The sequence below is a fragment of the Callorhinus ursinus genome, unplaced genomic scaffold, assembly GCF_003265705.2.
Source record: "Callorhinus ursinus isolate GAN/ISIS: 27379988/994484 unplaced genomic scaffold, GSC_fseal_2.0 scaffold1, whole genome shotgun sequence".
Lineage (NCBI taxonomy): Eukaryota > Metazoa > Chordata > Mammalia > Carnivora > Otariidae > Callorhinus > Callorhinus ursinus.
In genome coordinates, this window is record NW_027397063.1 from 48397287 (window position 1) to 48421628 (window position 24342).

Genomic DNA, 24342 nt, shown 5'->3' on the forward strand with positions numbered 1-24342 from the left:
CTCAGTCGTTAAGCGTCTGCCTTCGGCTCAGGTCATGATCCCAGGGTCCTGGGATCTAGCCCCACATTGGGCTCCCTGCTCCATGGGGAGCCTGCTTCTCCCTCCCCCACTCCCCCTGCTTGTGTTCCCTCTCTGGCTGTGTCTCACTCTGTCAAATAAATAAATAAAAATCTTAAAAAAAATTTATATCCAAATATTTTATTTTTGGGGTACTAATGTAAATGATACTGTGTTTTTAATTTGAAATTATACTTTTCATTGCTAGCATATAGGAAAATGATTGTATCCTACAGCTTTGCTATAACCGCTTATTAGTTTGAAGAGGGTTTTTTTTGGTCATTTCTTTCTGATTGTCTACGTAGACAATGATGTCATCTGTTAACAAAGTTTTATTTCTTCTTTCCCAATCACTATATGTTTCAGTTCCTTTTCTTCTTACATTAGCTAGAATTTCTAGTATAATGCTGAAAAGCTACAACGGAGGGGGGCATCCTTGCCTTGTTCCTGATCTTACTGGGAAAGCAGTTAGTTTCTCTCCATTAGTATAACGTTAACTGTAGGTTTTTAAAAAATAAGTGTACTTTTTCAAGTTGAAGATGATCCCCTCTGTTCCTATTTGGGTTTTTCCCTTTGTTGCTGAATAATATTTTATTGTATGGCTGTGCTACAATGTGTTTCTTCATTTACTTGTTAATGGACATTTGGGTTGGTTCCAGTTTTTGGCTGTTAAGAATAAAGTTGCTGTGGGAGCACCTGGGTGGCTCAATTGGTTAAGCATCTGCCTTCAGCTTAGGTCATGATCCCAGGGTCCTGGGATTGAGTCCCACATCAGTCTCCCTGCCCAGCGGCTCTGCTTCTCCCTTCTCCCTCTACCCCGCTCATGCTCTGCTTCTCCCTTCTCCCTCTACCCTGCTCATGCTCACTCTGTGCCTCACTCTCTGTCTCAAATAAATAAAATCTTAGAAAATAAATAAAGTTGCTGTGAACATTTGTGTACAGGTTTTTGTATAGACACATGTTTTTCTTTCTAGTGAGTGAAGACATAAGAATGAAATGGGTGAATGATATGGTGCTTGTATATTTAACTTTTAAGAAACTGCTGGTGTGGGGCGCCTGGGTGGCTCAGTTGGTTGAGCGACTGCCTTCGGCTTAGGTCATGATCCTGGAGTCCCGGGATCAAGTCCTGCATCGGGCTCTCTGCTCGGCGGGAAGTCTGCTTCTCTCTCTGGCCCTCCCCCGTCTTGTGCTTTCTCTCTCTCTCTCTCATGCTCTCTCTCTCAAATAAATAAATAAAATCTTTAAAAAAAAAAAAAAAGAAACTGCTGGTGTGTTCCAATGTGATTGTACCATTTTGCAGTTCAACCAGCAATGGAGAGTTCTAGTTCCTCCACATTCTCTCTAACATTTGGTATTTCAGTCTTTTTGATTTTAGCCTCTCTAATGGATGAGTGTGGTATCTTATTGTGGTCTTAATTTACATTTCTCTAATGATGTTGAGCACCTATTCATATGCTGCTGGGTGATGTGTCTGTTCAGATCTTTTGCTCATTTTTTTATTGGCTTGTTTTCTTTTTATGAAGTTTTAAGAGGTCTTCATGTATTTGCATTCGAGTTCTTTATCAGATGTAAATCCTTTATCAGATATGTTCTGAAAAGTTTTTTTTCCCCATTAAATGGCTTAAGAGTGTGTTTTGAAGAGTAGAAAATTTTTTATGAAATCCACCAATTGTGCTTTTGGGTAACATACCTAAGAAATATTTGCCAACCTGAAGTCACAAAAATTTACATTTGCACGTCCATGTGAATTTTAAGAAAAACTTGTCAATTTTTAAAAAAATCTGCTTGGATTCAGATTGGGATTGTGTTTAATCAGTAGCTCAATTTAGAAAAAAATAATCTTTTAAGAATATTGAGTTTCTAACCTATGAGAAAAGTTTATCTTTCCATTTATTTAGGTCTTTAATTTCTCTTAGCAAATTTTGTAGTTTTAACTGTAGGTGTTTCATACCTTTTGTCAGATCTGTGCCCATTTCATCTTTTTTTTCTTTTGATGTTATAACAGCAGTGTTTTAAAATTTTTTCCCCAATTTTTCACTGTTAACACATGGAAATAAAACTGATATTGATCTTAGGTGCTATATAAGAACTACTGTCCTTGCTAAATACCCTTGTTATAGTAGTTTTCTTGTAGAAAATCCATCAGATTTTTCACACAGATGATTGTTTTCTGCAAATACATTTTCCCCCCTAATCTAGATGCCTTTTATTTCTTTTTCTTCTTGATTGTACAGTGTTGGATAGAACTCAGGGAGAGATTTCTTAGCTGTTAGATTTTCTCTCCCTATGTTAAGGCCTTGGAATTCATGCCAGGTGGTAAGCTGAGGCCAATTACTGGGCTTACCTTGTATGTTCACTGTTTATCAGGATCAGTATTCTTTGTTGCCTGTTGATTGTTGTCTTGAAATGGTTGTTTCAAGCAGGAGGGTAAATCCCTTTACTACTCCTTGTCTACAAGCAGAGGTCTCTGTACTATTATAAATCTATTCTAGTCAGGCATTTATCCTCACCACTCACTAAGACACTTGCTAAATTCATTGGTTACTTACGGGTTCTTCTTTTTTGGCCAGTTGGTAGTATTTGGAATAACTGATCACTCTCTCTTTCAAGGTACTTGCTTCACTAACAGTGCAGGATTTTTCTTTCTTCCTTGACTAGTCTTTGTCATCTTTTTTTGGATTCTACTCAGCTTCCAAATCTTTTGAATGTTTGAATGCACCAGGGATGCTTGGTCTTAATGCTGTTATAATACTTTGTAGGTGGTTTCATTCAGTCTCATGACTTTATATACCTTTTATGTGATGATTGGTCTAAATTTATATCTTCAGTCTATCACTTTCTCCAGAACAGCGTATTCTTATATAGCCAGCTGCTTATTCAACAATATGCATTTGGTTGTGAAATAGGCAAGTCCAAAACTACTTCTGAATTCCTGCCTACCTCTAACCCTTAAAAATGTTCCACTTGCTAGTTGTCATTTTGGTAAATGACACCTCTTTTCATTTCACTTGCTCAGGTCAAAAACTTTGGAGTAATTTTGTCTTCTCTATTTCTCTCAGACCCAGCTTTTTGTTCCACCAGCAATCCTGTTTTGTTTTGTTTTGCTTTTGTTTTGCAATACAGTATATCCAGAATCTGACTGCTGCTTACCACTACCACTTTGATTATCCTGATTCAAATCCCATCTTCTCTCTCTTGCATCAACAAAAAGCTATGCTAGTGCCCTTAAAAAAGCTACGGTGGTACCCTAAACCAATCACTGTTACCTTCCTTTATTTTCCTCCATAGTTCTTACTATCTGATATCTTTTTATTTTAATTCTTTTTCTCCGATTAGAATGTAAACTGCATAAAGACAGGGGCAGCTGTTCAGTACTTATATCCAGTACTTAGAACAGTACCTGACACAAAAGCGTGTACCTAATTCAAACTGATAAATGAATGGTCCTGGGTTTTCTCCATCATTTTCAGTATGTAATCCAGTTTCTTCTTTAGGCTATAGAACCTCCTATGGTCTCAGAGTTATTTTTTCTAATTAAAACATGACAAGAAGTTAGAGATTCTCTCACATTCTAATAGTATTTGAGTTTGCTGTTATACTTAGTCCTTATGTTATATTACTTAATTCACTTGGCTTCACTCTTCTATGCTTATTTCTGTTTTGAGTGTTGTTTGGGGATGTTGTTGAAAGACTTTTTTACATTTTTAAAGCTCATGTGACTTAAACACTTAAAACAATTCAAATTAATTATTGAGTGTACTAGTGATAAATCTGATTCCTCTAAAATTTAAATATGCCGAAATTGTTGAGAATACATAGATACTGTGATTTTGCTAGTTTCTTGAAAATGTATACTACTTCAGTTGTTGCTTTAAAAATTATTCTAAATTTGAGGAGTCTGAAAGGGTCCACACCTTAGAGTTTTTGGAGGTTTTATTTGTATTTGGACATAGAGTACAGTAAAGTTTGATTTGTAGAATATTTACATATACCTGTTTTCTAGATCGTAACATTTGAAAGATCCTGGTACCTAAAATGTCCAAGATGCCTGCCGTTTCCATAGTTTGAAAATGAGATATGATTAAAAAAATAATAACAAAGTACCAAAAAAGGTAGTATTAAAGATAGATTTGTGATAACTTCTATTGCTTTTTGGTTCATTGTTGGTAGTGGGAGAGGTAGGAAAGTGAACTGTTGTCACTTTCTACTTGCATTTCAGACACTTTAATATGATCTCTAATATGAATGTCAAGTCATTTTGTTGTTTTTAAATAACCCATAGAAGTTATAGTACACAAATCACTACATTTTATTTTTCTGTCACAATTCTTTTTGAATATTTCCAAATGATCTGTGTTCTCTGTATGCTCTAAAACCTGACTGACTGTTCAAATATACATGAAAAATCCAGTTTTATTTTCATGGTTCTAGCATTTTCATAGGAGCTACAAGTAGGAGGAAAACACTTATTTCTTTCTCTTTCTCTCTGAAAGGATAATAAGTTCAATTTAATTAGTTAATGGTACAAATGGTATGTTTTTCTTTGGCCTCTAGAGTGTACTTTCTATCTTTTATGCTGAGTGGCTTTCCCTATTTAAATATTGTAGAGTGTATTTAAATAATGTAAATATGTTTTTGAATCAGTGGACTCGTTTTTTCTTTTTCCTTTCTCCCAATACTCCCCCCTTCACTAATGGTGGCTCACTAGGTCATACTTCTTACCAGTTGTAAGGAGTTAGGATTTAGCACTGTCCCTCCCAGGTTATTTTGATATTTAATGTCTTAGATCAGATTGCTATAACAAAGCACTATGGACTGGGTGGCTTAAACAGCAGATACTTATTTCTCACAGTTTTGGAGGCTGAGCAGTCCAAGATCAAGGTGTGAGCAGATTCAGTTCCTGGTGAAGACCCTCTTCTTGACTTGTAGATAGCCACCTTCTTTGTCCTCACATGGTAGAAAGAGAGAGCTTGTCCTTCTTCCTTTTCTTATATGAACACTAATGTCACCATAGGGGCTCTACCCTCATGACCTCATAAACCTGATTACCACGCAAGGGCCCCATTTATAGACATTATCACTTCAGAGATTAGGGCTGTAATATAAAAATTTGGGGAAGTGCAAATACTCAGTCCCTAACACCTTATCCTATCTCTTTTCCATTTCTACCTGAGGAGGATTTAATTCTGTTTATTTTTATTTTTAATTTGCTTTTATTATGAACATTACTTATAAATGATTTTGACATCAAAGAGGAACACAAAGTAAAAACTGAAAGTTCTTTCCTTAATCCTCGGTATCCCACTCTCTAGGAGTAACTAATGTTATTTGCCAGAATATACAAATTTATTGTCAGTATATGTGCAGGCATATGTGCCTGTTTTTTACATTTTGATCTTCAGTCCTTTGTGTGTGTGTGTGTGTGTGTGTTTGTGTGTGTGTGTGTGTGTGTGTGTTGTGTGAAGCAGGGATCTATTTCCAAGTATTTAGCTCTTGTCCTTTCAGCATCTTGACTAATTCGCTATTTCCCCACTCATACAAAATACTTTGTTGTGTATCAATACTATTTTATGTATGTGTGTATATATATATGTTTGTGTTCTGTAAATTGTTTTCAGATACTAATAGTAAGCTTTTTATTATTTTTACTTTAGCATTTCTCCTCCCTCCTACTGGGCCATTGTTGTTTTTGAAATATTTCTTAGCTATTGTCCCTAGTCTAGTTTCAAGAATTTTTATCAGAGATTTCACTGCAGTTGCTTTGAAATTTGTGTGATATGGGGAGATATGATGTCTAAATAGTATTAAGTTTTCCTACAGGAACATGACATATCTTACATTTATTCAAGTCAGTTGCTCAGGTTTATAGTTCTTTACAACTTTATGGATGGGCATTTGAAATATTAATGTTTTACAAATACTGTCTTTTTCATAAATTTGTAAAGGGTATCACCTATCCTAACATGTTGATTATATATTTTGGATATATTTTGCATGTTTTATATGCACCCATATTATTTGTTCTAATAGCCCTTTACTTGGTCTTCTTAGATTTTTCAGGTAATAGGTTTTTCAAATAATAATTCTGTCTGTTCCTTTCTAATGCTTTACCTTCCCTGTTTCTTTCTTTCTCTTTCTTTCTTTGTTTCTTTTTCTTTCTCTTTCTTTCTTTCTTTCTTTCTTTTTCTTTCTTTCTTTCTTTCCTTCCTTCCTTCCTTCCTTCCTTCCTTTCCTTCCTTTCCTTCCTTTCCTTCCTTTCCTTCCTTTCCTTCCTTTCCTTCCTCGCTCCCTCCCTCCCTCCCTTCCTCCCTTCCTCCCTCCCTCCCTCCCTCATTGCACTGGAATTTCCATTGTCAGTTGAACAGTGATAATGATACTGCACTGTTTTGTCTTGATCTTTTTTTAATAGCAATGCCCCCTTTCTCTATTTTAGTGTTGTGATGGCCACTGATTTGAAAATAATCTACTTTATTAAGAATCCCTCTTTTCTCAGTTGTTAGAGTTTTCTAAAAAATCAGATAATGAATGCTAAACTTTATAAAATGCCTTTTCAGCATCAAATGAGAAAGTCAATGTGAGCTTTCAGTGTGATAAATAGTTTAAAAATATCCTTACAATCTTGGAATATCCTACTTTGTCATTGTGTCTTTTTCTTTAAACACAAAGCTGGGTATTATTTCATAATATGTGAAAATTTTAATATTCATAAACTATCCTTTTCTTTGTATATTTTCTGGTTTAGTACTAGGCTTTTGATAGTCTGCTAAAATACATTACAATACTTATAAAATTTATATGTCTTGGGTTAATTTTAAAAGCTTAGTAATTATCTACACTTGAAAGCATGATAGAACACAATGGTAAATTTTGAGGACTTGATACTTTTTTGGGGACAATGGTTAAAAAAACCTTTTTCTTCCATAACTGTTAAGTATAGTCAATGTGAATTGTCTGTCCTTTTTTGTTTTGTTTTTTTATGATTTTTTATTTTTTTATTATGTTATCCTCTATTGTAATACATCTTCAATCATCTCCTAGATGGTACACTTTGCTCTCTTGTTTGTTTATTTACTATTTTTTAATTCATTTACAATTTGGATGACATAGTCTGCCTATTTCTTTATATTTTACTTATACATTTATGGTTTTTTTTCTGCCAAAAAGTGCTGGTGGAAATAATAATTTGTAAAGTTTTTGTTGTTGTTTAGAACTCTCTGAACATGTTTAAACACATTTTTCTTGGTTATTTTTAAAGTGATACCCTCTACATTTTTGTATTTAAGAATATTAATAAGACATAACTTTAAATTTCAAAAATGATATTTATACAGTGTATTGTTTTTACAGTTTCCATATTTGAGTGTTTATATTGATTTACTTCTGAATTTGAATATTTATTTTGTCAGGAGACATGTGAGTCATAAACTCTCCAAGGGCTTATATGTATGTTCCAATATACTTGTCACTGAGCAGCATCTTGCTTGACTTTAATATTCATAAATATTAGTCTTATTTGTCCTAAAATAATTTAGATTTGGCCCAAGGAAATCAGTATTACAGGGGAGAAGTTTGATGTCATTTCATTTTAACTTTTGCTTGTGGGATTTTTTTCTTCATCCACGAAACAGGAAAAAAAATTGATTTCACATTTTACGTAAATGTTTTTTAAATTAATGCTTTCTGGTAGTTGGTCTATCTTAAATGAAGTTTTTTATAGAGATTCTTGTTAGAGGAACCCTCCAGAAGATACTTTAGTATTATATTTGGTTTGACAGATCCTTCATGTATTAGTGATCTATTGTGAAGTAATAAATTACCCTGAAGTTCAGTGGCTTTAAAATGACATGCATTTATTATCCCTCTTTGTGTCAGAAATTCATGCATGGCTCAGCTGGTTTCTTTGCCTGAGAGTCTTTCACAAGACTGCAATCAAGGTGTCAGTTAGGGCTGGGATCTTATCTGGAGGCTTGACTGGGGAATGATCTCCTTCCAAGCTTATTCTTGGCCCAATCTAATGCTTTTTCCACTGCGACACATATTGGCAGGTATTTGATTTATTTGAGAGTCACTCTTTGGGTCTAACATTCAGCCCTAGGAACATCTGCCTCTTTTGAGTCCTTCCTACTATTTAGTCATAAATGTATGTGTGTATGTGAATTTGCATGGACACGCAGGTGAGCACCTATAGAAGGGCTTGTGGGAGGGACAGAGGGAAAGAAGAAGGGAGGGAGAATGATCATATGTTAGTATAACTTTTTTGTATTTTAAGAACTATTTTTTCCCCCATAGGTGCCTTAGCTGGGCCAATTATTGTGGAGCCACATGTCACAGCAGTATGGGGAAAGAATGTTTCATTGAAGTGTTTAATTGAAGTAAATGAAACTATAACACAGATTTCATGGGAGAAGATCCATGGCAAAAGTTCACAGACTGTTGCAGTTCATCATCCTCAGTATGGATTCTCTGTTCAAGGAGAGTATCAGGGAAGAGTCTTATTTAAAAACTATTCACTTAATGATGCGACAATTACTCTACATAACATAGGATTCTCTGATTCTGGAAAATACATATGCAAAGCTGTTACATTCCCACTTGGAAATGCTCAGTCCTCTACAACTGTAACTGTATTAGGTAGGTATGCTTGAATTGTATATTTTTGTGGTAGTGGCAAGGATTGTAGTAAAAGTTTTTTCAAGATTTTAAAGTAATTGATTGTATATATATAAATCTAGATTTGAAATAATTCAAATGTGATTTTTCAAGTTTTGTCTTAAAATTCTGTGATTCTCAGCTGTCTCAATTTAAACAAAATTTTGTATCTACCTACCTATCTATATAATGCTATGTGGTTCTTAGTTATTTTACTTTCTTCATGAAAGATTGTTTTTTATTTATAATACTAAGTGCTGAGTGTTTTTGACATTTTCAGTATTCTTTCTCAAAATTTCAAACTTTAAGTTTCCTTTTTAAATAAGCTTTTCCATTTATTTAAATGACTGTTATTTTAGAGCCATTGATAAACTTCATGTTTGTTTCTGAAGTCAAATTTTATTTCTGCTACTGTGGATTTCATAGCTGTTTAAATCTTGGGCCGTTGCTCATAATGAGCGATCTGCTTTTTCCTGTCTGATAACTCTTAGAATTTATGGTGGAATTTAAAATGAGCTTATTAGCATTAAGATAGCCACTTGCAGTGAAAGGTATACCAATTTGGAAATACTCGCTTGTACTTTTAGAATAATAGAGTAAAGATTAATAGCAACCTTAGCCATTTCCACTCACAGTAGGACTCCTTTAATGGGCAGTCTGCTCTGCATCTACCTGTTTGTCTGTTGGGGACTTGGTTGGATCTGCTGATAGCTCCCCTCCCCAACCCTCCTTCACTCTTCTCCTGGGTGTTACGCTCTAGTAAAAAGCCCTTTGTGCTCCTCACTTGGTCTTAGTTTCTGCTTCCCAAGCAGCCAACAAGTTCGCAGCCCCCAAGATTTAAAGGCATCATTTCAGGGTCTCTGACATGCAGGAGAGCCGTTTCGTCCAGCTTTGTCTAGATTTTTTTTCATGTTGAAAGATACTTTTTAAAAATAGAAATAAAATTAAATATTTGAGGACTTCATATATTTTATCACACTGCCCGAACAGCTGCAGGAAAATATAACTCATGTTTATGAAATTAATACTTTTGAGAAACATTTTGATTAGAAGACAAGGCATAAAATAAATATCTGAAAAATCAAGTGCAGACCATCAGGGTGAAAAAGGTCACCAAAGAAGTTCATTGGCTAGAAAATAATAGTTTGTGTGTGGAAGAGGGAACCCATGGGAGTAAAGGCTTTTTTTGCTATAAATTTTAGTAATTCCCCCTAAATTAATACAGTACTCAGTGGTTTAAAACTCAAGACTGTTTATAGTACAAGACTGGTCATGATTTTACCCATGCCTATGTCTCTAGCTTCATCTATTTCATCTCTTGCTCCACTTTTCCTAATAACACAGATTTAATAATCATGATGAACTATTTGCAGTTCTGGTAATACCTGTTTATGTTTTGCATGTATTTTTCTTTCTTCTTGGATTGCTTTCTTTTTCTTCCTGTCTCTCTTCCTACTTTCTTGTATTTAACTCTTATTTACAAACCACAGTCTTTTAGAAGCTGTTGTTGAAATATATACCCACTTGCAGTTTGATGTTTTTTTTTTTTTCTTCTTTGGCTCTTTTGCCATTGTATCTTGAGCTTATCTATTGCCCGCAGTTACCATACTGTTGTGTGTTTTCTCCATTATAAACACGTGGTGGACTGCATCTCTGTACTTCAAAATTTAACTCTCTCTCTCAGGCCTACAAGAGTTCCTAGTATATCGCAGTCATACACCATTTAAGTGTTATTTAAGTAGGGTGTAGGAATGGATTGGTGAAACTTAGTAGTCTACAAAAGTCCTTGAATTTTGGGTAGGTTTAGGGTAAGCAAAAGGGAAATAAGTATAGGGAGAATAAATGAGCCAGTGCAGGGAGGCAGAAAACAACATACATTAGGGTAGAGTTCTTTTTAGCGTCAGCATTGTTAACATTTTGGGCTGGGATTCTTTGTTGTAGTGAGCTGTCATGTCCATTGTAGACTGTTTGGTAGCATCCATGACCTCTACCTACCAGATGCTAGTAGCAGTTATGACAACTTAGAATGTCTCCAGACATTGCCAAGTTGTCCTCTGGAAGAGGAGGGGAGAGATCGCTCATTGTTGAGAACCCTCATTAGTGGAACCACTGAATAATTTGTTGATTGTTCAGAGGATTTATATAAAGTACCAGAATTGAAGGGTAGAAAGGTTGAGTAGGACTGCATTAAAGTAGCTTGAATGTTATGATGGGGAATTTGAGCTTTGTATTACTAAGAAATGCCAAGTTGGTGTAAGGTGTTGTACTTCTCGCCTCCCTTCTTTTACCGTCAGACTCTTGCTATGTAAAATGTGGTTGCTGAACCAGCAGCATTGGCAGCACTTGGGAGTTTGTTAGAAATACAGAATTCCAGGCCCCTCCCAAACTTACTGAATGATAAGTCTACATTTTAGCAGGATTTCTAAGTGATTTGTATGCAGAATAAAGTTTGAGAAACACTGCTTTGATCACCTTCTCACCTTGCTTAGAGGGGTATTTAAGTTATAGTAGAGTAGATTCAGGGAGTAATGTGATAAAAGTTGTGTTTTATGAAGATTAGTCTGGTGTTTTTGATGGATTGAAATGAAGTCCTAAAATCATAATCCCTCAGTCATGTGGCCATGAAAGCTTGAAATTAATTTTCTGATTTCCGCCACTTGAGGGAAGAAGGGAGCTATTACAAAGGAATAGCTGTCAAGACTTTGTAACTGATTGGATACAAGAAACAAAGGAGGTTTGAACATAAACAGGTTTTGAACCTTGGTGATTGAGTAAGTGTGTTATTAATTCCAATGGGCGTGTCTGAATGAAAACCAGGCGTTGGGATTGGGAGGCTAAGATTGGGAGTCATTTGCTTTATTGAGTTTGAGTATATATAGGCAAACAACACCAGGCAGGTGGTTAGAAACTGTGGAGTCAGGCCTTGTATCAAAATTGAAGAAAATTAGGGATCATGTAGATAGTAGTGTGTATCAGATAAAAGTTTCTAAGGGAGATGCAAACAGTAACTGAAGGCCCAGAACCCAGTATTTATTAGGGCAGAGGTTAGAAGAAATAGAGATGAAGAGCTCAACGAGAGCTTTGAGAAAAACTCAGGCAAAATAATACTACTTGTAACAGGAGAAGATAAAAATTTTAAGATTATTCTAGCAGTTTTTTTTCCACAGTGAGTATTAAGCCCTATTGAACATGATTTGAATAACCATTTTTTTCAGTTTTCCTAAGAATGGTGCTTAGCTAGTATTCTAAATGTGTAGCCCAGATGACAATTCATTACTTAGAACAGGGACCTTAAGGCATTAGTACTTAATTCTTTTGGAACTGAATGTGAAGAACTGTGGCAAAGTTTGATTCCTACCAAATTAGTCAAAGAGAATGGCAAACAAAAATATTAAGCCTGTAGATTACGTGGTAACATTAGAGTTTCAGTGGAGTGGTATTAATAGAAGCCAAATTAAGGGAATGTGATATAACAAAAAAACTTTGGGAAAATTTAGCAACAAATGCCCCACAGTAGAACAGTTGTTTTGCAATTGCTTACTTCTCTTGATGGGATATTTTATAGTTGTTAAAATTATGGTTAAGAGAAGTGTTGCTGCCTGAGGAGAAGAACCAAAAAATTGTAGGTGTGCCATGATTATTACATCCGTATGGAAACTAGAAAAAGGAAGAGAAGTGGAAGAAAATGATAATAACTGAATTAGGATGTTGTAGTTGTGGATAATTTTTCCCCGTTTTCCCAATTTTTAGAAATACTGCTTTTGCAATAAAAATACAGACTTCCACTATATGTTGGCTAATTAAGCATAATTAAAAAAAAATAGACTTCCCTTGCTGTGGATGATGGAATACAGGGACTGGATTTACCCTCTTTCTCAGAACAAGAAACCAGGCAAATAAGAAACAGTTTTTAGTCATTGGACAGTAGGCAGTGTAGGATTATGATCCCTGAAAGAAGGGAAACAAACAAGGTGAGTCCCTATAATGTTCTAGCTTCCTCCTTAGGCAGTTTCCAGGCTACAGCTCAGTGACAAGGATTTGAAGCAGAGAATGATGGTGTCAGGGAGTAAGAGAGACATACTGGAATTCACGGAGGACAGGTGATTAGAATTCGTGGAGCAGAAATACTGGAAAGCAGAGAGCATCAGAGAGAGTGTGTTTTAGAGATCTACAGAAGGGCCTTCTGAAGTCTTTGGGTTAGTAGTGATCTGTGTCCATGGGAGAGGAAACTTTTGAGGTTTGGGGAAAGAACCAGCAGAAAGCATTAGATCTAAGTAACAATCCTGGTGTTTACACAGGGCTAGGAAAACCATGTTCCTGCCATTCAAGTACACAAGGCATTGGTAGCATCTTAAGAGGAAGCAACAGCAAAACTGCTAGACAGGGAAGGTTATAGAGAAGTTAACTAAAATATTGAAGTATATGAGAAAAGTAACTTTAGAAAGCCAATAAAGTCTACAACCAGGAGATTGATTCCCTTCAGAAGAAACAGAAATAACGTAAAATTGACTTTAAAAGTTTCTATTAATGATGGCATAAGTTGTTCAGACCAACTCTCCCATGGGAGTGAAATATAAAATACCATCGAAAGCTTCAAGGAAGTAAGAACATAGTGAGAAATATAAGTAGATCAAAATCTAGGAGAAGGTAAAAACAGAAATAAGCCTAGCACTGAAAGTTGCATTCAACCTCTGAGGACTTTTGATAATTCAGAAGAAACACCTGAGATGCTAAGCTGCGATTTTGATAGCCTTGAGAAGACAGAGACAAATTTCTAAGTGTAGTTCTGCTCAAGATGGGGGATGTCTAATTACTCTTCTCTTATTCACCTGGTATCCAAAGGCTTACATTTTCAGAATAGTAGGAAACTAGAAATAAATCAGCCTTCTTACAGACTTTATAGGTTTATAATGATCTAAGTGGTTTGATCTTAAATTCAGGAGATCCTGGACTGGTTAGTGATTTCAGGAGTTTGGCAGAAGAAAACTCAGATCTTTTCTAGAGGAAAAGTATCTTTATTCTAGACCTCACATTATTTCTACCTTAGTTACTCAAACACAGGCATATAGTCTCCTTGAATCGGCAGGTATACAAGTAAAGAACACCCCACAAGGAGCAGCCAGCACAAATAAGACAACAGAAACAGACATGCAAAGATACAGGATGTTGGAATTATCAGATACAGACTATTAAACAGCATCATTTAACATTTGAAGAGATAAGTCAATCTATAAAATTTCTACAGGAAACTATAAAAAATCACATAGTAATTGACCTTGAAGTAGCGAAGTAATTTTTAGTGTATAAAAGCAGTTAACAATAAAAGAAATTAAAAACTGATCAATTTTAGTACGTTTGAACTAAAAACTTCTGCTCATCAAAACAACCATTGGGCAAAAAGATAAGCCCTAAACTGGTAGAGGATATTTTTACCACATATAATTTAAAAAAGGGCTCTCCTTCCAAATCAATAAGAAAAAGCAGTTGGCTTTAATAGGCATTTTGCAGAAGAAATTCCAAATGGCCTAAACATGGAAAGACCTTTAACTTCATTCATAATATGAGAAATTAAAAAATACAGTCTCGACAATACGCCATTATATATAAGATGGACAGACATTGAGAAGTCAGACAGTATCAACTGTGGTGTGTGTCTGAACTGATAGGAGCTCTAAGATTAGGAGTAAATTGTTACTTTGGAAAGCTTTTTGGCATTATCTGGTAAAGTTGAAAATAAAAAGAGTAGTAGCAATTCTACTACAAGGGACAAACTAGAGAAACATCCGTGCAAATATACCACGATACACCAATGAGAATGTTTCTTGTAAAATTAATACTCAACAGGAAATAGCACCAATGTGCAATGGTAAATAAACTGTATAGCAGTTAATAATTTATAGAATTGCATGTAAATTTAAATGATTTAAAAATTAAAAGTAAAAAGAACCCCGAATTTCAAAATAATAAATTAAGTCTGATTATTCTCAAATAAATTAATCTCGGGAGCACAAAGTTGAGTCAAAGAAAAATGCATATAGTTCAATACCATTCATGTAAAGTTCAGAAACAGGTAAAATGCCATTGTTATTTAGCTTTGCAGTTGTTGCTTGTAGACCCGTCGTGGAAAGTAAGCAAAAATTTATTTCCAAAGTCAGTATAATGATTTCATACTTGGGCAGGTAGGTGTTAAGATCAAGAAGCATGTTGAGCGACCTGGAAGGTACTACTGTTTTTGATTAAAATGTGAATATAAAGTATTCATTACATGTGTTGTATGTACTTCCCCTTTGTTATTTTACAATAATACATCTTATGCAATACATAAGGAAATACATAAGGAAAATATTAGTATCTCGAATAGATTATGAAACAAAAATAGTTAGACACAAATCAAGAACAGATGGCATTGAAAACCAGTTGGAAACTTTGGAAATGAATAAGTTATTGAGATAAAAATTTAATATACAGAATAAACTATAGGCTTGAGGCAAATAATTTATGAAGTGAGACTGAGGAATTTATGCAGAAGGAAGCTCTTGAAATTTGCTGGAAAATATGAAGAGATAGGTAGGATATATGGAAAGTAGACTGAAAGGTCTAAACATTAAGGTTACTTTCACTTGCTGAGGACCTTTCTTACACTAGAATAAGGTAATGGGATACACATTCTAATAAATGTAACTTATTGACATTGCATTTTAACAGTGTCGGTTCCATACTGGTAACTTAATTTATATTTTCTATAAGCATTTTTGCTGCAAAATGAAGCACTGTGTCTTAAAACTACATCTTTTCCCCTTTCAGAGTAATATTTAAAATCTCATAATGAAAATTATCCAATTTACAGGAATTTTTCATATACTCACTTTGGGGCAAGCTCATCGGTCCGTATAAAGAAAAATCGTATCTCTCCTAGGGAGAACCGTCTTTAAGGTTTTCAAGTCTTGCTGAGCTTCTTGTTTGTCTTGGCTCATGATCTTCTCTTCCAAGAATCCAGCTGATGTTGGCATTACTTAAAAGCATATGTGTAGATTTTATATGCATTTGCCCCTAAGTTTATGAAATATGGCTAGATATGGCTTGGAAAGATGTAAATATATTCTTCTTTGAAATGTGACTAATTGTTTTTTAAAATTTAAACAGTTGAGCCCACTGTGAGCCTGATAAAAGGGCCAGATTCTTTAATTGATGGAGGAAATGAAACGGTAGCAGCCATCTGCATCGCAGCCACTGGAAAACCAGTCGCACATATTGACTGGGAAGGTGATCTTGGTGAAATGGAATCCACTACAACTTCTTTTCCAAATGAAACGGCAACAATTGTCAGCCAGTACAAGCTGTTTCCAACCAGATTTGCTAGAGGAAGGCGGATTACCTGTGTTGTGAAACATCCAGCCTTGGAAAAGGACATCCGATATTCTTTCATATTAGATATACAGTGTAAGTAAACAATAACATTTGCTTTTTAAACATGTCATGCATTTTATTTTAACTTTCTTCCTGTGACATAATTGTGTCAGGCTTGTTAGTTTGAATATTTAATATTCAGATATTCTTACATCTTTTCCTTATTGACATTTTTTTTCTTAATTTTTAAAAATACCTTCATGGAAATTTCATTTAACCTGAACAATTTTTATTAGTTTGTAAAGATGGACAATGACTTTAAAGTTGCTCTCCGACCTAAAATTATTTAGCTTTCTCCTTTTTAGACCTTAAAAATAGGCTGGACTTAAGCAAATTGTGGAAATTTATACCTCAAAATGTGCAGTACTTAGAGACAAACAACTACTTTGCCAGTTCGATTAATTTAACTATTACTCAGTTTTATTGGTGCTACTCATGATGTTTTCAGCAAGAATCTTTTACTGCCTAGATGCATATTAATTAGTTTGAAAATCTTTGTTTTTCCAGGACGATTTCTCATCTGATTTTACTGATCATGTAAGATTCTCATATAGTAAGACAGTATTTTAAAGACATCATTGAGATAATAACCCTTGTAGATAAGGTTCAAAGCTTGGCCCATCTCCTATTTTTATTTTTTTGTTAAGGGCTGCTCCTTGTGTGTAAAGTTTGTATGTGTATATACCTATGTGTGTATACTTTTCCTGTACATTAGCTCAGTTATTGACGCATTCTTTGTGTTGCATTTAAAATTTTTGAGAAAAAAAAGTGATAATGCACGTAACTTAAAACAAGGATAATGAAAATTAATAGGTTTTTAAAAGGAGGTGTTACAGTTTTTGTTCTTAGTGTTTATTTTTTGATATGACATAACATGGAATTTTAAATTGCACATATTTGTTACCCTTGATGTAATGGTTTCTAAAGCTAATTCTGAGAATCTTTTTCAACATTTATAGGGTTGAACTTGGGAAGTTATCGTACGTAAATGTTACTACCATTTTATTCTTGAGTGCAGATAACCTTCTTTTCACTTCTCTGGAGAATCCAATTAAAATTTCTCTTTTTCCTTTTCCTACCTTACTTTCACAGACTCTTAACTTTTTCCTTTTTCTTGTAAAATTCAGATTCCAGTTGTAAGTACTATTAATATTTTTCTTATATATAATGTCCTTCCTTGTATCTAGTAATTGACTGGAATTTTCTTCATTTGTATTGTGTACATTATGCTTTTTTGGTTGTTGTTTGCTTGAATGCAATCCTAAATATATAAAAATATTTCTTTTAATGTAAGACTTATATAATTATGGCTTAGATTTATTGCCTTGCTCCTAAAATATTCTTAGAGTACTCATGGTTTTTTTCCTTTTTTTAATTGGGACCTATAAAACATGTGAATAAAGTTTAAGGAGATAAAATCTTATATCTAAAGTTCAGATCTCAAAATTTGGAGGTTTTCTTTGGGGATACTTTACCTTAGTACCTATTCCCTCCTATTAAAAGAAATTAAACTTACAGATCTCTCCACTGTTCTTTCAGCAACACTTTTTAGTACCAGTTGTAAGTTACAAAAGTGTTTGTTAATTCTTGTTATTTATGAGGCAGGCATTTCTTAAAATTACTAAGGTAATTAATTGTACTTCAGTATAAGTTTAATTTTTTACTACTCTTTTTTTGTAAACCTTGCTTGATAATAGATCAAGCTTCCCTGACAGAATTGAACTGACCTGGTCTCTCTCTGACTTCCCATCTGATCCTGTACTCTTTATCTAGTTTACTGTGTAACTCACAGGAGGGTCCCTGTGCTATGTATAAGTGACATTTCCTTAGGGAAGCGTTCATGACCTTCCTCAGCCTCACCCCCAGTCTGAATTAGGTTCTTCTTCTCTATATGACCCTGTTCTTTTGTTTCTTGGCTCTCATAACAGGCTTTAGTTTAATACTTCTAAAATATTCTCTTCCTTATTAAAAACTATTGGAAAATAAATTTTACGAATACAGAGTCTGTATTTATACCAAATGTCTAAAACAGTGCCTGCCACTTATTAGGAGTTAAACAATACGACAGTTGAATGAATGATTCATATTGGATTGTATGGTTTAAGTGCATAAATTTATATTGCTGGTAAATACGAATAATTGCTTATTTAACTATATTGCACATATATCAAAAGACGTTTGGGTGCATTGAATGGTTAAAATTTAATGTTTTAGAACAGTTGAGGCCACAGATAACTTACTTTAGTTGTAATTATAGCCTTAGAAAGTTTGTCTCACATCTCTACTTACCCATAGAATATTAATTAATTATAATACAGGGAATCTAATCTCTATAATTGACTTTGTAACTCTCAGGAGATATTTTCTTTCCGATTAAACATTTCTTTAAAGACAGTTTTATATGGTGACTTGGAACTTAAATGCCATGTCTCATCAAATTAAATAGTATAATGTATTTCCTTTTTTCATAAATCTACACTTCTCATAATAGGACTCATATTTTGTTCTTGGTGATTATATGTTTGTGAATATCCTTATATTCAGTGTCCATAATAACTAGAACTGTACTTGCTATAGTTACCTAGTGTTTGGGTACTCATTGTCCATTCATGCACTCATTCTTTCAGTCAACTAATATTTATTAACTACTGTCTTCCACAATGGTTATGTATATTGACAGAAGGAAAAATGATTTCTGTTCTTCTGAAGTTTAGTCATTATGTTAATGCTTTATCATTATATGTTGCATTTATCATTAACAAAAGATAATTTGTACTGTTATGCATTTATTTTATAGATGCTCCAGAAGTTTCGGTAACAGGCTATGATGGGAATTGGTTTGTAGGAAGAAAAGGTGTTAATCTCAAGTGTAATGCTGATGCAAATCCACCACCCTTCAAATCTGTGTGGAGCAGGTAATAATGTCACATACTTCTAAAGGGAAATTATTTAGTGAAAAGCATTCTTTTTTTTAAATTTAATTTAATTTTATTATGTTAGTCACCATACAATACATCATTAGTTTTTGATGTAGTGATCCATGATTCATTGTTTTCGTATAACACCCAGTGCTCCGTGCAGTACGTGCCCTCCTTAATACCCATCACCAGGCTAACCCATCCCCGCACCCCCTCCCCTCTAGAACCCTCAGTTTGTTTCTCGGAGTCCATAGTCTCTCATGGTTCATCTCCCCCTCCAATTTCCCCCCCCTTCATTTTTCCCTTCCTTCTCCTAATGTCCTCCATGCTATTCCGTATTTCCACAAATAAGGGAAACCATATGACAATTGACTTTCTCTACTTGACTTATTTCCCTTAGCATAATCTCCAGTCCCATTCATGTTGATGTAAAAGTTGGGGAATTCATCCTTTCTGATGGCTGAGTAATATTCCATTGTATATATGGACCACATCTTCTTTATCCATTTATCTCTTGAGGGGCATCTCGGCTCTTTCCACAGTTTGGCTATTGCGGACGTTGCTGCTATGAACATTGGGGCGCATATGGCCCTTCTTTTCACTACATCTGTGTCTTTGTGGTAAATACCCAGTAGTGCAATTTTTGGGTCATAGGTAGCTCTGTTTTTAATTTTTTGAGGCACTTCCACAGTTTTCCGAAGTGTCTCTACCAACTTGCATTCCCACCAACAGTGTAAGAGGGTTCCCCTTTCTCCACAACCTCTCCAACGTTTGTTGTTTCTTGCCTTGTCAGTTTTTGCCATTCTAACTGGTGTAAAGTGGTATCTCAATGTGGTTTTGATTTGAATTTCCCAGGTGGCTAATGATGATGAACATTTTTTCATGTGTCTGTTTGCCATTTGTAGGTCTTTGGAGAAGTGTCTGTTCATGTCTTCTGCCCATTTTTTGACTTGATTATTTGTTTTTTGGGTGTTGAGTTTGAGAAGTTCTTTATAGATCTTGGAAATCAGCGCTTTGTCTGTAGTGTCATTTGCAAATATCTTCTACCATTCTGTGAGTTGCCTCTTTGTTTTGTTGACTGTTTCCTTTGCTGTGCAGAAGCTTTTTATCTTGATGAAGTCCCAAAAGTTCATTTTTGCTTTTGTTTCACTAGCCTTTGGAGATGTATCTTGAAAGAAGTTGCTGTGGCCGATGTCAAAGAGGTTACTGCCTATGTTCTCCTCTAGGATTTTGATGGTTTCCTGTCTCATATTGAGGTCTTTCATCCATTTTGAGTTTATCTTTGTGTATGGTATTAGAGAATGGTCGAGTTTCATTCTTCTGTATATTGCCCAATTTTCCCAGCACCACTTATTGAAGAGACTGTCTTTTTTCCATTGCATATTTTTTCCTGCTTTGTCGAAGATTATTTGACCATAGAGTTGAGGGTCCATATCTGGGTCTCTGTTCTGTTCCATTGGTCTTTGTGTCTGTTTTTGTGCCATTATCATGCCTACTTGGTGATCACTGCTTTGTAATAAAGCTTGAAATCCGACATCATGATGCCCCAGCTTTGTTTTTGTTTTTCCACATTTCCTGGCGATTTTGGGGCTTTTCTGATTCCATACAAATTTTAGGATTGTTTGTTCCAGCACTTTGAAAAATGTCATTGGAATTTTGATCGGGATGGTGTTGAAGGTATAGATTGCTCTGGGTAGCATAGACATTTTAACAGTGTTTATTCTTCAGATCCATGAGCATGGAATGTTTTTCCATCTTTTTGTGTCTTCTTCAATTTCTTTCATGAGTGTTCTGTAGTTCCTAGAGCATAGATCCTTTACCTCTTTGGTTAGGTTTATTCCAAGGTAACTTATGGTTTTTGGTGCTATTGTAAATGGAATCGTTTCTCTAATTTCTCTTTCTACAGTTGGCATTGTTAGTGTATAAGAAAGCAACTGATCTCTGTGCATTGATTTTGTATCCTGCCACATTACTGAATTGCTGTATGAGTTCTAGTAATTTGGGAGTGGAGTCTTTTGGATTTTCTGCATAAAGTATCATGTCATCTGCGAAGAGAGAGAGTTTGACTTCTTCTTTGCCAGTTTGAATACCTTTTATTTCTTTTTGTTGTCTGATTGCTGTTGCTAGGACTTCTAGTACTATGTTGAACAGTAGTGGCGAGAGTGGGCATCCTTGTTGTGTTCCTGATCTTAAGGGAAAGGCTCTCTGCTTTTCCCCCTTGAGGATGATATTCGCTGTGGGATTTTCATAGATGGATTTTATGAACTTGAGGAATGTTCCCTCTATCCCTATACTCTGAAGAGTTTTAATCAGGAAAGGATGCTGTATTTTGTCAAATGCTTTTTCTGCATCAATTGAGAGGACCATATGGTTCTTTTCTCTCCTCTTATTAATGTGTTCTATCACATTGATTGATTTGCGAATGTTGAACCACCCTTGTATCCCGGGGATAAATCCCACTTGGTCATGGTGGATGATCCTTTTAATGTATTGTTGGATCCTGTTAGCTAGGATTTTGTTGAGAATTTTGGAATCTATATTCTTCAGGGATATCGGTGTGAAATTCTCCTTTTTGATGGGGTCTTTGCCTGGTTTGGGTATTAAGGTAATGCTGGCCTCATAGAATGAGTCTGGAAGCTTTCCTTCTCTTTCTATTTTTTGAAACAGCTTCAGGAGAATAGGTATTATTTCTTCTTTGAATGTTTGGTAGAATTCCCCAGGGAATGCATCAGGCCCCGGACTCTTGTTTTTTGGGAGGTTTTTGATCACGGCTTCAATCTGGTTACTGGTTATTGTCCTGTTCAGGTTGTCAGTTTCTTCCTGTTTAGTCTTGGTAGTTTATAGGTTTCCAGTAAGGCATCCATTTCTTCCAGGTTGCTTAATTTATTGGCATATAGTTGTTGATAGAAACGATTTCCTTGGTGTTAGTCATGTCTCTCCCTTTTCATTCATAATTTTATTAATTTGGGTCCTTTCTCTTTTCTTTTGGCTAAGTCTGGCCAGTGGTTTATCAGTCTTACTAATTCTTTCAAAGAACCAGCTTCTGGTTTCATTGATCTGCCTCCCTATGACAGGTAAATATTATTTACTGCCAGTAGTATACTGGAATTCTGTTTTCTTTTGTCTAAGATCTTTGTTTTCCCTGAGCCTAATAATTCTTAGCCTCAAAGAATATCCTTAATTCTCTTTATCTGTAAAATTTCAAACTGTTATAGTAAGGTTTTCATTTGTATTTCTCAGTATTTGGGGCCTGCCTTTATTTAGTCTTGAGACTTGTAGCTATCAACTGTGTATAATTTTGTCATTTTTTTTTATCATTTCCCCTTTTTTTAATTTGCTTTTACTAGACTTCCTATTTATTGTGTACTGAACATCCTTTCTTATTTTTCAAACAGTTTTTTGTTTGGTTTTGTTTTTCCTAGGAAATTTCTTTTTCTGGGGGAAATTTCTTTTCTGGGGGAAAATTGACTTTTTTCCCCATTGACTTAATTGATTTAAAACATTTTGGGGGCATATTTTAATTTCTTTTTTTTTCTTTTTTTAAGATTTATTTATGGGGGTAGGGGGAGGGGCAGAGGGAGAGAGAGAGAGAGAGAGAAAATCCTTAGGCAGATTCCCGCAGATCCCAATCCCAGGACACAAAGATCATGGCCTGGGTCAAAATCAAGAGTTGGCAACTTAACTGATTGAGCCACCGAGGAGCCCCCATACTTTTAATTTCTAAGAGCGTTTTCTTATTTCTCTTTCATTTCATTGCATTTTTTCTTATTTTATGGATGTAATGCCTTGTTTCTTCCTAGGAACACAGTACTAAAGTTATTTCCTCTTCAGAGAGTTTTTGCTGCTGCTTATTGTCTCTTCTTTTCTTCCTTTGTTTTTTTGTTTGGTTTTTCATTTTGTAGATATTCCTTAATTTTCTCAGTTGTCCAGTCATTTCACAGTGATGCATTAAAATATTAAAATGTATTAAAATTCTGAGTGGAAACTCTTTATAGTGGGGTTTACTCATTAGTAGATACCATTTAGAATGATCAGGTAGAGAGTTATTTCCCTGGGGAAACTTCACATGTCACTCAGGAAGAGTGGAAGTCTTTTTTGGTTTATTTATTGAATTAACCTTCATTGTTCTTTTTAAAACATAAATGCCTAGTATTTGTACAAAGTTGAGAGGAGTCTATTTTTTCAACTTTCAACTAATGTCCATGATTCTAGCCCTCTGCTTCACTCTGGCCTTCTGTAGTAGTACAGTGAGTCAGACTCCAAATCTTGGGTTCCTTGGACCAAATTGGCTGCATTCCCATTCATATGCTTCTTGGAGGCACTTCTTCAGCCCAACGTGGAGCTTTTCATCCTTGGCACTGTTTACACGTTGAGCTGGATAAACCTTTGCTGGGGGAGGCAATCCTATGAACTGCAGGATGTTTAGCAGCATCCCTGGCCTCATACCCCATTGTGAAAACCAAAAATGTCTCCAGACTTGCACGTTGTCTCCTGGAGACAAAATCACTCTTGACTGAGAAACCGTGGCTCATAGCATGTATTGTTTCCTCCGTCTGTTTTCTGTCTTCTAAAAGTTTGTTGAAACATCTTATCTGATGAATTCTGCCTCCTGTTCTCTTTCTCCTAGTGGGTTTTTAATAGCTTTTAATTCCTTTACTCTTGTTTTAGGTGGGATTTTGTGGGAGTAAGGAAACAGTGTATTTAGTCAATCTGTTGTCTTTAAGCAAAGATGCAGTTTTTAAAGTAGAGAAGGTTTTTTTCATTTACATTTTCTTAAAAGTGGGAAGCAGTCATTGGTTAAGATGTGTGATAGGTTATTTCTAAAAGTCATACAATTTCAAGTTCCCTTCCAAGTGTCTATACTTGGAAGTGTCTTCTTGAATAAGACATCTAGCCTCTCTAAGCCTTTGTTTCCTCACTGATAATAGTACTTTATAGAGTTGTAAGGGTAGAGACAGTGGTAACATAGGTAAAAGTGTAGAAGGTGCTTAGCATGTCATTTGCTGTGAGTTTAATGTGATATTTAGATTTTTTTGATTGTGGCTTGTTTGAATAAGCAACTTTAAAGGATTATAAGCCATTTTTATATTTCTCAGAATTAAAGGGATTAGAATTTGGGCCTCAAAATGCAGAGAGATAATTGGTATTTATATACTCCATATTCATTCTCATCCTCCTAGAAGTTCACCTTTTGAAAGTCGGTGCTTGTACAAATGTTCTTTTCAAAGTTTTTGTAGAACGTTGGGTGTTTTTGTTTTTTAAACCATGTAAGAATATTACCTTTTTTCTTCAATGCCAAATTGAAGTTCCT

At 35.0% G+C, this 24342-nt stretch overlaps 1 protein-coding gene across 4 annotated transcripts in view; it reads left to right on the top strand.

Annotated features, from left to right (window-relative positions):
- NECTIN3 (nectin cell adhesion molecule 3) overlaps positions 1 to 24342 on the top strand; it is a 126610-nt gene that overhangs the window by 33856 nt on the left and 68412 nt on the right. For 3 of the 4 annotated variants that reach the window (XM_025873942.2, XM_073893098.1, XM_025873937.2), the window contains exons 2-4: positions 8347 to 8688; positions 15850 to 16146; positions 18911 to 19028. In XM_025873942.2, coding sequence (XP_025729727.1) covers positions 8347 to 8688; positions 15850 to 16146; positions 18911 to 19028 — 757 coding nt within the window. The remainder of the gene's footprint in view (positions 1 to 8346; positions 8689 to 15849; positions 16147 to 18910; positions 19029 to 24342) is intronic. The other variant, XM_073893108.1, reaches the window with a different exon arrangement.